Source organism: Eleutherodactylus coqui, chromosome 10, assembly GCF_035609145.1.
Source record: "Eleutherodactylus coqui strain aEleCoq1 chromosome 10, aEleCoq1.hap1, whole genome shotgun sequence".
Classification (NCBI taxonomy): Eukaryota; Metazoa; Chordata; class Amphibia; order Anura; family Eleutherodactylidae; genus Eleutherodactylus; species Eleutherodactylus coqui.
Window position 1 is genome coordinate 25655839 of NC_089846.1, and position 14949 is coordinate 25670787.

General features: G+C 48.6%; 1 protein-coding gene across 3 annotated transcripts in view; it reads left to right on the top strand.

The window, feature by feature from the left end:
* The first annotated feature begins 221 nt into the window (after window positions 1-221).
* Window positions 222-14949, top strand: part of SYP (synaptophysin) — a 32173-nt gene continuing 17445 nt past the window's right edge. For 2 of the 3 annotated variants that reach the window (XM_066580640.1, XM_066580639.1), the window contains exons 1-2: window positions 4797-4889; window positions 11171-11295. In XM_066580640.1, coding sequence (XP_066436737.1) covers window positions 4797-4889; window positions 11171-11295 — 218 coding nt within the window. Of the gene's footprint in view, window positions 273-4796; window positions 4890-11170; window positions 11296-14949 lie in introns of those variants that run through there. The other variant, XM_066580642.1, reaches the window with a different exon arrangement.

Sequence of the window (14949 nt, forward strand, 5' to 3'; positions counted from 1 at the left end):
GTTTTGTCTCTGAGGGGGTCACCATAGACGTCAGCACTCTCCAAAGGCTTCCCCAACCCTATTTATGGTATTGCTGCCCTCAATGAAGATGGAGGCTGCTGACGTCACAGTGTCGTCACAGCGCCCCCTAGCGCCGCTTTCCATTGGCCGGCTCTTCTGCCCAGTGTCTTCTCCCCAGCCGCTGCATTTGCGGCTCTTGCAGATAAATCGCATCCCCCCTCCGCGCTGCCGCGATTCACCAGCATCCTGCAGACATGGACGTGGTCAACCAGGTGAGAGCTGGGGGTCCTGATGCTACAGATGGGGGACCACTCCGGGGGGGAGAAGCTGCTGCTGCAAGGATGGATGTGCACTGAGAATGGAGGGCAAGGCTGAGATAATAGGGAAACAGATGGAGGAAAGGGAGGGTATAGGGAGAAGGAAAAATGGGAGGGAGGAGGGAGGTGAAGGAGACGGGATGAAGCACCTATAGATCTGCTTCTGCATCCATCTGCCATACGTGCCGATGTATACGGGATGCACTATTCTAGGTTATTACACGTCCGTAGAGGCGGACATAGCCCTAGACTCCGTCGCTCTGCCGTTTTTCACGGAGGTCTTTCTGGGAGGGGGTGGGCTACGAGGCGGCTTCCAGGACGTGCTACGTGGTTATTGGGATGGTGGAGGGTTACAGGACGCGTGCGGGTCACAATGGCGGAGACTGAAGACTCATGTTCTGCCGTGGCCTATCCGGACACAAGGGCATCCGGGAGTCCTGACCGGTGAGGACAAGGTTAATGGCTATGTTGGCGGAATTGAAAATGCACGGCGCAAAAGTTAGTTGTTTTTTTTATGTATAGTGGATATTTAGGAGGTGGGAAGAAGTCGGGGGTGTTCAACGGAATCGCAAATCAGAGATAAAGTTAATATTGTGGTTATGGATGACGGAGCGTTAAGGTGGAAAAGCGGGATTATCAGGGGGACAAGCGTTATCTAAATCTGGTGCCGCAAAAATGATATTCTCAATTTTTTGGCTTTGTGGGGAAAAGGATCGTCCCCCCAGCCCTGTGCTCACTTAGGGAGTGTACCGCCCTCCTCCCCTTGTGCCCCGCTAGAAAGCGGATCGTTCCCCCCCCCTTTGTGCCCCGCGTAGGGGGCGGACCTCCCCACCCCTTGTGCCCCGCGTAGGGAGCGGACCTCCCCCCACACCCCTTGTGCCCCGCGTACAGAGCGGACCTCCCCCCACACCCCCTTGTGCCCCGCGTAGGGAGCGGACCTCCCCCCCTCCCTTGTGCCCGCGTAGGAAGGGGACCCCCCCCCCCTTGTGCCCTGCGTAGGGAGCAGACCTCCCTCCAACCCCTTGTGCCCCGTGTAGGGAGCGGACCTCCCCCCTCCCTTGTGGTCCATGTAGGGAGCGGACCTCCCCCCCCACCCCTTGTGCCCCGCATAGGGAGCGGACCTCCTTCCAACCCCTTGTGCCCCATGTAGGGAGCGGACCTCCCCCCCCCACCCCTTGTGCCCTGCGTAGGGAGCAGACCTCCCTCCAACCCCTTGTGTCCCGTGTAGGGAGCGGACCTCCCCCCTCCCTTGTGGTCCACGTAGGGAGCGGACCTCCCCCCCCACCCCTTGTGCCCCGCGTAGGGAGCGGACCTCCCCCCCCACCCCTTGTGCCCCGCGTAGGGAGCGGACCTCCCCCCCCACCCCTTGTGCCCCGCGTAGGGAGGGGACCCCCCCCTTGTGCCCCGCGACCCCCCCCCCCTTGTGCCCTGCGTAGGGAGCGGACCTCCCTCCCACCCCTTGTGCCCCGCGTAGGGAGCGGACCTCCCTCCCACCCCTTGTGCCCCTCGTAGGGAGCGGACCTCCCTCCCACCCCTTGTGCCCCGCGTAGGTAGGGGACCTCCCTCCCACCCCTTGTGCCCCGCGTAGGGAGCGGACCTCCCCCCTCTCTTGTGCCCCACGTAGGGAGCGGACCTCCCCCCTCCCTTGTGCCCCACGTAGGGAGCGGAACTCCCCCCTCCCTTGTGCCCCACGTAGGGAGCGGACCTCCCCCTCCCTTGTGCCCCACGTAGGGAGCCGACCTCCCCCTCCCTTGTGCCCCGTGTAGGGAGCGGACCGCCCCTGTGCCCCGCATGCTCAGTGCCTTACAGGGGGCACACTGCCCTCATGAGACTGTGTATGGAGCGTGCTGTCCTCGGGAGACTCTGTAGGAAGCGGACCACCCTTGGTGCTTCTGTGTGATAAGCCCAATAGAAATTACTAATAGATGACCTGCAACACAAATGTTGTGTAGATGGCAAATTAGGTGAACACTTCATTCCATACATTAATTAAGACAAATTACAGTGTTAAGGCAGCAGAATGCAGTCCTAAGCTCTCGCCCTCACTGAAGGGTGTGAGTTCAATCCCTGCTTGGTTCAGGTAGCCGACATAAGCTGGAGCCACTTAGCCTTCCATTCTTCTAAGGTCTTCTGAGTACTCAGCTTGGTGGGGGGTAAAGATGACTGGGAAAGGCAATGGCAAACCACCCACGAAAACGTCACGATGTGACATCACCCTGGAAGCTGGTCACAACTGGTTCTTGCACCAGGGGACTTTACCTTTACTTCCTGATGCAATTCCTTGCCCAGTCACACCAGTTTGGCATTGGCTTGGTCCAACTAATGGACTTTGGAGATGCAGATATCAATATGACAGATCAGTCTTGGCTCTTCTTGGTTTCTTGTCTTATTTTAATGGCCAATGGAGGAAGGCTCTTCCTTAAAGGGGTTTACAAAAAAAATTAAAAAAACATGGCTCCTTTCTTCCAAATGGCGCCACCCCTGTCCTTGGCTTGTGACTGGTATTGCAGCTCAGCTTTATTGAATTGAATGGAGCGGAGCTACTATAATGGACCCAACCATTGGACAGGTGTGGCACTTTTTTTGAAGAAAGCAGCCATGTTTTTCTAATTCTGGAAACCCCTTTAAACTGGGGTCTTCGGGCTACAGAGCAGGACATACAAAAGACCTGGTGGTCCTAAAATCCGTTTCCATCCATGGTAGACGCTATAGATCTTACAATGGTGTCTCCCAGCCTTTATTCAATGCCAGTAATCTGATGGCTTCCCAAGATGCCAGTGTCAACACTGGCGCCCCATCCCGACAGCCCTTACATTCCTCTCGGGCTATTCTTTTTTTCTGTTCTTGCTCATTACTGTACCGGGAACCTTGGTCTACCTAATTATTGTCCTATTGGGTTATGAGCCAATGCAAAGCTACCGGAGGGTGGCATGCCAGATTTCAGCTTCCTAGCCCCAAAAGGGGGCTCCATGGCAGGTCCACAAAGTAGGCCCGGTCCACCTGTTAATTTTCCCTTTGACTGCCAACAAGACCAAGGGAAGATTCATCCAAGCATCGTACCAGCTCGTGGGGGGTATCATTCAAAAGGGGAGAACCTCCTCTGTCGCCCCACCAAAGGGGGTTGGCCTCCATGTGATATGGACCCTGCTAGCGCTTCTGACCCCGCCAACATTAATAGCACCCCACCAGTAGGGTAGGGACTCCTGGGGATGGCATGGTTAAAGCCTTCAACAAATTGCTATACGGACCCATGGTTTCCTCTTAGCGTAACCACAGCCCTACTTACAAAAGGAGTAACTAGATTTACACAGTGAGATGGCCCAAAGGTGACTTACCCCCGTCAGGTTACTGTTACAACCCAAGCGATAGCAAATACGCGCCAAATCCTTCACAACGTTGCCGTTCTACGAGCCTATAAGACACAATGTAGAAGTGATCGGCGCCTGGGGAAGTCGAAAATGGGAACCTCCATGTGGCGGTTGTCAGGCTGTGGTGGGGCAGCATGTGTTACAGTTGCGTCCATTGCTGTAATGTATCATGTTAAAGGGGTTTCTGGGCAATTTCTGTTGACGACCAATCCTCGGGTAGGTCATTAGTAGTTGATCGGCTGGGATCCGCTGCTCTGGATCCCACTGTCAGCACCACCACTGTGTACGGAGAAAGTGAAAACAGATCGCTCTGACCTATGCCTAGTGGTGGCGCTGGTAATTGCAATCGCAGCTCTTATTGAGACCCCAGCCTGCAGTTACGGAGCGATCTTGCTTCCACTTGGCACACGGTGTTGGGGCTCCTGAGTAGCTGGAGTCTCGAGCAGTGGATCCCAACCAATCAGCTACTGATGATCTATCCTGAGGACAGGTGACCAATAGACATTGCCCGGAACTATAAAAAGCTTTCACGCGTCCCCTATCAGCTGTGAGAGAATCCATCTGTAGGTGTTCAGTTTCCCTGCAGCACCTCCTCAGGGGAAATGAAGTATTACACAGTTCCCATTTAAATCAATGAGCTGTTGCACGTCTCGGGTTTTATTCTCTGCGTATTGCGTGTGCAAATCCGCCGGCGTGAAAGAGCCCTTAGAGGCGCTCTTTGTAGCTGAGGGAATATTAATTAATGTTCAATTTAACATCAAGGAGGAGACGCGTTAAAAAAAAAAAAACAACAAAAAAGCAAGTGACCACAAGAGCCGCCGCCGCCGAGCAGGTCACCGCGCTACGTTTCCACAAAGGCGAGAGCCGTAACCTCATTAGTTTCTGTATAAATCTATTACGCTTCCTGACTTTTGCCTCGGCCTGCTTTCTAATGTAATCCTCCAACAGCAGCAGGACGTAGCGGGCTGACGGTCCGCCGTCGCAGCGAGGTGTATATATATATATACGGTGTACATTATCACAGGTTCGCAGTGATTACATATCCCGTGTGCAGCAGGTGAAGGGGGTTTCAGCACCTTGGATAGCGGCGGACTGATGTACCGTATGTATTATGGATGTCCTCCTCTTCTCTCCGCAGCTGGTGGCAGGGGGGCAGTTTCGTGTAGTGAAGGAGCCTTTGGGATTCATCAAAGTCCTGGAATGGGTGAGTGATTCTCCTATAGCCCCCCCTATAGGTGACCCTATGTGTGTGTGTATATATATGTGTGTGTGTCTTGTCTGTTCCGTGTCTCCCGTGGCGCTGGCGTTTTTGCAGGTCGCCGGCGCAGATGCTTTGCGTGACATGTTGTGAGAAACCCTCGGTCGTCAATAAATGATGAGTCCGTGAGAGAGAACATCATGGCTGTCTTCAAGATCGGCTAAAAAAAGACCTCTAATGTAAGCGCACCGCCCGTTTTGGGTTATTGACCGCCTAGAATAGGCTCTCTGGGTAGCATCTGGACTGAAAATCTCTTCTACAGCGTATTCCTTCCACAATTCCTTTCATCTGGCATCTGATAATCCAGAAATTACGATCTTTGGCAGAATAATGATGAACATTGAACACCCACTTTATTAGAGACCCCCATCTCCAGAACCGCAGCAGGCGTCCATTCAAGATGCAGGGTGGCCCGAGAAAACGCTCCCCGCACCGTTACTCCACCTCCCAAAACTGTTGACACGTGACCGGAAGGGTTCAATTCTTGCTTTTTATGCCAATTTCTGACCTTACCGTCGTCACGGTGCAACAGAAATCTGGATTCATCGGACTGGGCGATGGTTCCTCTACTCGGTGATCCACTTTTTTTTGCGCTCTTTTGCCCCCGTTCTGCTTCTCTTAGATACAATGATGGCGGAATTGCTGTAACAGCCCATCCGTGCGAGTTGTGCGTTCGGATAAGTGCGTTGGAGCACCAGCGTTGCATTCGTCTGTGATTTGCTTGACTGTGCACTGCCTGTTGATTTGAACAATTCCTGACATCCTCCTCTGACCCCTTTTCGTCGATGAGTTGTTTGCATCCACAGGATCCTTTTTCACTGGATGTTTTTCCTCGATCACACCATTCTCTACGAGAAAACCCCACGCGGTTGGCGGTGAACTCTTGGCCGTGGCTAGTCTAGCACCAATGACCCCGCCTTGTGGATTCACACTGATTGTGATCCACAGAAAACGTATCACGCGACTTTATACTGCACTTTGGGTTCTAACACAGTGGAAGCGCCAATCCTTAAAGAGACAGTGTCTCCAATTAAGGGGCATTCGATGTATTACAACATGGTATACATTTTATGTCTTTCCAATAATCCAGAGTAATCCAGCGCTGGCCATGGATCCAAAGAAATTGGGGCATCCTCTTAGTTCTTCAACCAGGCTAGGGCAGCTTTGACCCGTTGCGGGTCCTTTGGTGCATCTTGGGTTATACGTCTAGTGCACACTTTTTTGCTGCAGCTTGTGCAGCGTGTATTGCCTTTGCATGCAGACAATGGCTTTTCCGCCATGCTTTTTTGTTACCTTACCACTTCTTCATGCACTTTTCGGAAGTGCCCATGTTGGGGTTGTGCCCCGTCTATATCTTGCATTAGCGTTGGCGGGCGTTGTGACTTGTGCATTCTCACACCCCGGGTTACACTGTAATCCTCTTTACTGTTTGCTATGGCCGATGCTCTAAAAATACTCATCAGTCTCTGTGGAGATGCAGGAGGTCACAATCCTTCTGAGGATTACCAGCAGCATAAATCCTGCCCACTGCGCCCAGCCACCTGCCCCCCCTGCTTGTGCCACACAACCCCGGTGCATTATTGGAGGTTTTAACCCTACAAGTACTGAGATATCACTATATGTAAAAATGAATATTACTTGGCTGCGGAGACTCTTTGCATAAGACAGGTCTGTTGAGAGGAACTGCCAACTTTTTGATCTACTCAAGAAATCGTTTGTGCCACCCACTTCCTATCATCTTATCACTTGGCAGGAGAAGAACGTGACATATTTTCTCCCTGATAACACATTTACATAGGATTCCTCATATGTCTCGGTACAAGCTGTAGATTTCTCGGAAGATATTACATTTTAGATTATTCTTGTTCATTATCCAGCATTTATGTGGTGCCCACTGAGTCACTCTGCTACCCACTGAGCTATGCCGCCCACTAAGCCCACACATGCAGCTAGTGCTACCACAGATCTATCCTATAAAGCCACTGATAAGGTTACATTTAAGAATTGCGTAAATAGGCATTTGATGCTATACCATAATCTTGGTGGCAGAGATGTTTAACAGAACTATGGAAATGGTATCTGCAAGATACACGATCCTACCAAATGTCATTGGGCACCTGAGCAAGAATCAAAAGTAGTAGTTATTTCCGTATGGTAATACTTAGTGGGGCTCCTTTGGCTTTAAAGACATCGGCTACTCTCCGTGGCATACTTTTTACTAATGTCTGATACACTTTAGCTGGTATTTCCCTCCATTCATCCTGCAAATGTTTGGCTAGTCTTTTTCTCTAAAAGAAGATGCGTCGGCCAGTGTGCAGTGAAGCAAAGAGCGTCATAGGACAGGGGTGCAATGGAAGATTGTTCTGTGGAGTGACAAATCACGCTACTCCATCTTCAGATCAGATAGTCGTACCTGGGTGTGGAGGATTCTTGGGTAACACCTTTTTCCTGAGTGTGTTGTGGCAACAGTTAAGTAAGGTGGAGGTTCTGTTATGGTCCGGGGATGTTTTATGTTGCATGGGCTTGGGACGTTGGTTGTAGTGGCAAGAACCATGAACACGGAGGTGTACCCCGACATTCTAGACAATAATGTGCTGCTGACAATGTGGCAATACTCTGGGAATGGTCGGCCATACTTCCAACAAGACAACGAGCCTTGTCACAAGTCCAACACCGGTTTTTGTTGGTCTGAGGATTTGGCTGTTCCATGATTGGACCGGCTGCACAGAGTCCCAACCTGAACCTACTGAACATCTTTGGGATCAACTGGAACATCTGGTTAGGAAATAGGAAGTGTCCATCATCTTTGAGGGAACTTGCCAGACGTTTGCAGGATGAATTGAGGGAAATCCCAACTGAAGTGTATCAGATGTTAGTAGAAAGTATGTCATGGAAAGTATCTGACATCATTATGGGGAAAGGAGCCCCACTAAGTATTAACTCATGGAATTAATACGACTTTTGTTTCTTGTTCAGCTGCCCAATTATGTTTGATAGGACAGTGTATCAGTAAGAAATTTTCAAATCTTACTTATATGATTATCAGTGCATCTAGCTGTCCTCAGATCCACCACTTCACCCCATCCGTCCCTCCTTTCACCAATATTGAGCACCCCTCTCCCTGTATCAGCTGATTATTGGCCCACTAGTTGGATGTATCTGATGGATAGAGCATCTATAGCCTGCGTATAGGACGCATTCACACCTTTATTCTCCACATACATTTATGGCATGTCAATAGGATACACGCATACATTTTTGATCCGTGTCTATTATTCTGCTGAGCCCCCCCCCCCCCTTACCCCCACTGATCTCTAAAAGGATGGGACTGCAAGCCCACTGACTTACCTTTGACTACACTGGGAAGACACTAGATAAGCCCATTGACTTAATGGGATCACCTGGTGTCACCTGCGTGCAGCCTCTGCTTTTTGGTGATTGGTGAGGGTCCCAATCGTCAAACCCTCATGGACGGACATGTATGATTAGCATGTTTTAAAGAGTAACTGCACATTTGAAAAACTTTCGACATGTCAAAAGTTTTGATCAGTGAAGGTCCACCGCTGAGACCCCCACTGATCGCTGAAATGAAGGGGGTGTAGAGCTATGAGCGCTGTGCCTGTTCTTCTGTCAGCTCCTCTTGGCAGCTGAAGCAGACACACAGATTTGATTTCTATAGACATCTATGCATCTGTCTTTAGCAGATGAAAGGAGCCCACAACCATTGATGACTGATGAAGGGGCGCAGAACTCAGATGAGTTCTGCAGCTCCTTCATTTCAGCAATCAATGGAGGTCTCGGCACCAGGACTCCCCCTGATCAAAACGTTTGACATTTCGCTTTGACATGTCAGAAGTTTTTTTTAAAGTGCAGCTAGTCTTTACTTTAAAGGTTTGTTCACACATGGCAGAACTGGTGCCAAAATCCGCACCAGCAGACATTTGTGGCAGTTCTTGCCGCAGATCCGCATGTGGATTTAGCCCCGTCGATGGGCAAGATTCACTTGCGGAATTTCCAACACCCTTTTATACGGATCCGCAAGATGAAGTCATTTTCTTACATGGATCTCAGCAGAAACTGCTCATTTGCGGGGCTAGATCTGCATGCAATTACTGTGACAGAGTAGCCACGGATTTCTGACAGTTTTGCAGGCGGGTTCTTCACGGAACATTCCGCTAGGGAATCCGTCACGTGATGCAGATCTAGAGCGGACTTTTACCAGGGTGACATCTGCTGCGGATCCACGTCACAATCTGCACCCAATGAAGCAAATTGTAAAGGGGATTGTGATGCAGATGCACACCAAAATCTGACCCATGTGAACGCACCCTAAAGGCCCGCGAGAATCTCAATGGTTATCGTTCTGTGTAAATGCATGCCGACTGGACGACTAACAAGAATTCGTATGTTCGCTTCCCGTTTGTCGTTTGGCTTCTGCGTATGTAAATACCTGAACAAAAGGATCGGCCGTGTAAACAGGCAGTCATTAATTCATGAATGACAGCCTGTTTACTGTGAATGGAGGCGGGCTGGAAAAATCCCCAGACCATTTCAGCTTCCATTCCCTGAGCGATGCTTGTTCCTGTGTGAAAGCAGAGGAACGATTATCACTGTGACAACTGTCGGGCATTGGCGTGTAAAAGGGCCTTAGTGTGTCTTAAAGTGATATTCCTGTCCTTCACGACTGAGATAAGAATACCTTCATGCTGCAGCCATGAAAAAGGAAACAGTCAAATGGGCTGTGATACATTGTTTCTGTAACTCCCGTAGAAGTGAATGGGAAACAAAGGAGCTGTGGGAACAGTGAAGCTCGCCTTGCTACACTGTTTCTGCAACTTCCATTCACTTTATAGAATCCTAGAATGATAGAGTTGGAAGGGACCTCCAGGGTCATCGGGTCCAACCCCCTGGTCAGTGCAGGATTTACTAAATCATCCCAGACAGATATTTGTCCAGCCTTTGTTTGAACACTTCCATTGAAGGAGAACTCACCACCTCCCGTGGTAACCTGTTCCACTCATTGATCACCCTCACTGTCTAATATCTAATCTGTGTCTCCTCCCTTTCAGTTTCATCCCATTGCTTCTAGTCTTTCCTTGTACAGATTAGAATAGAGCTGATCCCTCTGCACTGTGACAGACCTTCAGGTATCTGTAGACAGCTATTAAGTCTCCTCTCAGCCTTCTCGTCTGCAAGCTAAACATTCCCAGATCCTTTAACCGTTCCTCATAGGACATGATTTGCAGACCGCTCACCATCTTGGTGACTCTTCTCTGAACTTGCTCCAGTTTGTCGATGTCTTTGTTTAAAGTGGGGTGGCCAGAACTGGACACAGTATTCCAGATGAGGTCTGACTAAGGAAGAGTAGAAGGGGGATAATGACCTCACGTGATCTGGACTCTATGCTTCTCTTAATACATCCCAGAATTGTGTTTGCTTTTTTGGCTGCTGCATCACATTGTTGACTCATGTTCAGTCTGTCATCTATTAGTATACCCAAGTCTTCTTCACATGTGCTGCTGCTTAGCCCAATTCCTCCCATTCTTTATGTGCTTTTTTTCATTTTTCTTGCCCAGATGTGGGACTTTGCATTTCTCCTTGTTAAATACCATTCTGTTAGTCGCTGCCCACTGTGCAAGCTTTTCTAGATCTTTTTGAATACTCTCTCTTCCCTAGTGTTAGCTATCCCTCCTAGCTTTGTGTCGTCGGCAAATTTGATCAGTTTCCCATCAATTCCCTCCTCCAGATCATTTATAAAAATATTGAACAACACTGGGCCTTGTGGTACCCCACATGATATATTCTTCCACTTGAATGTGCAGCCATTTATGACCACTTTTTGAGTACGATCACTCAGCCAGTTGTGACTCCACCTAACAGTTGCCTTGTCAATCCCGTATTTGGTCATTTTTTCAATAAGTATGGGAGTTACAGAATCGGCGTGCAACGACTCACTCAGCTGTTCCTTTTCTGTAATTGTGACAACCGCTGGCGACCACACACGGCTGGTTCAGGATAGTCGGGCTTAGATCTGTAGATCACTGCCAGTCCCCGAGGTTGGACCTGCATCTGTCAGACTTGTATGCTATATCCAGTGGACATGCCATGAATGTTTGACATGGGAATACCTCTTTAAATGCCCGAGTGTCCCGGTGAGCTGCGTACTCCGGTCTACATCCCTTCTGGCCACACTGCCTTCTTCTGATGTCTTTTTCTCTCTTTTACAGCTATTTTCTATCTTTGCCTTTGCAACATGTGGAAGTTACAGCGGACAGTTCACCCTGAGCATCGACTGTAGCAACAAGACTGAGAGCAAGCGAAATATTAAAGTGGACTTTGAATATCCATTTAAGTGAGTATTGTACTTCTAGATAAAGGGGTTGTTCCAAGATATTGAAGTGACCCTCCCGTCCTGGAGAAACCAAGATGGCCGCACCACTTCTCTGCCTACCTGATGCACACTATGTATTAGTATGCATCGGTAGTCTAAGCAACTACACCAGCTTTGATTGGCCAGTTAGAGCGGCATGTAGTGTCTTAGACTACCAATGCATACATGCACAGTGTGCATCAGGTCGTCGGAGAAGTGTTGCGGCCATCTTGGTTTGTCCAGAACTCTATCCACACGATTAGGGATAAATATCTGAATCCTAGGGCCCGACTGCCCAACCATCCACACCCCTACCCCCAACGCATGATGCCGAGACTGGTGTACCCAAGTGCCCCATGTACATGGAGTGGTGGAGCGTGTGCATGACAGCCGCTGCATTGACTTCTTTGGGACAGGCAGAGATAGATGCACATGGCAATCTCCCTCCATCTCATAGAAGTGATTGGAAATTTGGTCAAGCATGTGCACCAACGTCCCATCCATATGGAGCATACGGGTGCGTCGGTCTCAGGATCTTCCAAGGTCCCCGTACATAAGGGATCAATGTCTTTAGAAGTAAAACCCCTTTAGGGTACGTTGACCCGTTGGGGATTTTGCTTCAGATCTCTACAAAAATAGAGATATTGCCTAATATTTTGTGCTGTGGTTTCTGATGCAGATCGAATTGAAGGGGTGAATTGTGCTGCAGATCCACACCGAAATCCACATCAATGATGCAGTTTTTGGCACAGAAATTGATGCAGATTGACCGCTGCGGAAAATCCATACTATTTCTGATGCGTGTGAATGCATCCTTAAAGGGGTTGCCTAGGATTTAAATATGGATGCCCTATTGTTTGCATAGGTCATCAATATCAGATTGGTGGTAGTCCCTCGGGTGAGCACTGCACATCTGCACTGCGTACCAGGTACAGCACTGTACATTTCGTAGTGGTGATACTTGGTATAGCAGCTCATTTCCATTCACTTGAATAGAACTGAGCTACTATTAGGCCACGTGATGAATGAACATGAGGTTCACAGCCTGAGATGAGGCTGCGGTGCTCATCGAAGTGCTGAAGCCTCCTCAAACAGTTGATTGTTGGCGGACCCCCACTGATCTGATATTGATTACTGTCCTGAAGATAGGTTATCCACGTCTTAATCCCAAGAGACCCCTTGAAGGGTGAAGTCACACTTTCCAGAAATGCTACAGAATTTACGTATGACTTCGTTCAGGTAAAATCTGCAGCGACGTAAAGTAACGGCACATGAATACCTTTTTACAAATCTCATCCACATGCTGTGGAAAATTTCCGCATGTAAGATGACATGCGATGCAGATCTTAACCCCTCAAGGACCAGACACTTTTTAGGGATTTTACCCTTATTTTTTTTTCCTTGAGCTAATAAAATTATTTTTGCTTTTTTTTCTGTGACACCTAGGGCTTTTTTTATATCTTTTTTTCACTGACTTTTTTTCAGTTTTTTTTTTGTTTTATAAGGTGTAAAAACCTTTAAAAAAGGTTTCTTTTGTTTAAATTATTTATTTTTAAATTAGTATTTGTACGCTAAAATAAACTATAGGGATGGGTTCCTCATTTTGTTTTGGACGTTTTGATATATAATTCGTATAGTCTCAGATCACAGAGTGAATATGGCGACTGTTTTGGTTGGTGTCAGCAGTCGGTCCTTTTTCTTTCTTTTTTTATGTATATATTTTTATTTTATTCTGTCATTTTCCTTTGCTTATTTTTGTAACTATTTTTTTACCATCTATATCCCGTAAGACCTCACATAAGACCTCTGGGGGTCATTCAAATCCTTATTTTTTTATTTATTTATTTTTATTTCACACTTCTACACTGTAGCTGGGGCATAAATCAATTCCATGAGAAAACATCCCCTAGTGTGACAGTAGTCATTGTCAGAGCTCATCCGGGTCTTCTAGGACCCTGCAGCTCTGCTGTGACAGTGGGCACCCGGCGGTCATGTGATCGCCAGGTCCCATAGTAGAAGAAAGCACTTTCACTCTTTAGTACATAGCCCTCATTGAGTGCTGTGTAGCCTGGAAAGGAGAAAGCAGAAGCAGTTAAAAAACGCTTCTCTCTTCTCCTCCGGATCCTCCACTATGTCTGACAGCCGAGGACCCGACCTGCTCCTGCTTGGTTGCAGGAGCGTTAGTCCTGCGCTGTACTTCTGCTATCGGCCGTGATTATAGCCCAGGACCAAGCGCTGTATTGGTCCTTAAGGGGTTAAGATCTGCAGCATGTCAATTTCTGTTGTGGATTTTTGTTAGATTTCACCCCGTCTAATGTAGCAGAGAAATCTGCCAGTGGATGTCCAGCAGGAAAATCCGGCCCGTGTGGACATACCTTGCGGTGGATCCCCACAGGTGGGTTAGGGGGTTGCAGTACGAGGCTGCAGTGGATGGCATCTTACACATTTCAGAAGACGCTTTGGATGTGCAGAAAAAAACAAAAAAGCTGCAGATTTTCCAATCCATGACATGCCGATTCTATTGCAAATTTGTCGCACATTTTCAGGGTGAAATTCACTGCTTTTAGTGCGGCCGGGAGTCCACAGCACAATAAATGGCAAAACCCAACGTAACATAAGGGCAGAGTCACATGATGCAGATTTGTTGCAGAACTTTCTATGGCTGTCTACTTAATCTGAAAGCTTCTTACACAAATCCATACACCCACGTATGGAACAGACGGTCACCGGAATGTCTGCAGCAGATCTGGCAGGTGTTAATATACCCTCATACAGTATATACCTATATAGGTCTGTAGTGCTATGCAGTGAGGAAGCTGGAGGTGGTTGCAGGAACGCCCCGGTAGCAAGCCTTTCCATTAATACTATATTATGGGGTTGTTAAAGGGAACCTGTCACCGACTATAAGCAACATAAACTACGTTCTAACTAAGATGTAGGTGTTGTCCACTCCGGGGAGTCTGTTTTCATACTCGCCCGATCCCCGTACGCATGATGTCTTCTGATGAAGTCGGCACGCATACAATCACCGTGACCCTTTTCAGGAGGCCATGCTTCTGCACATCCCATAGAGGTGAATGGAAATGCACAGCCTTCTGAAAAGAGCCACGCTGGCTGCTCATGCAGGGACTTTGCTGGGGAACACCGCTGGAACGAGGGACCTGGTGAAACACGGCTCCCCGGACTCCACGTCACCTAAACTATAAGCATTGTAACTTAGTTCATGGTGTTTGTAGTTGATGACAGGTTTTCTTTAAGGGCTCAGTCCCACGGGCGTTTTAACGGGCATTTTTCCACATGTACAAAAAAAAAAAAATCGCACTAGATAGAACCAATGCTTTTCAATGGCTGCGGTCACATGTGCAAATTTTACGTGCTAAGAAACGCCTGTGGTGAAAATTATAGGACACCGGTTCGCAAAAGGCATGTAACTGCGGCAAACCAGTGTTCTGTGTATGTGAAACCCCTGGATGCTGTCACATCCAGGGGTTTTACCTTGAGCTCAATGGCGTCGGTGGCAGCAGCGCCGACCCCATTGAGAACATAATAGTGAAGACCGCGATCCTCTGCCACAGCTGTCAAGCCCTGCATTGATTTTTGGGGAAGGGCTTAAAATATAAGCCCTTCCCTGAAAAT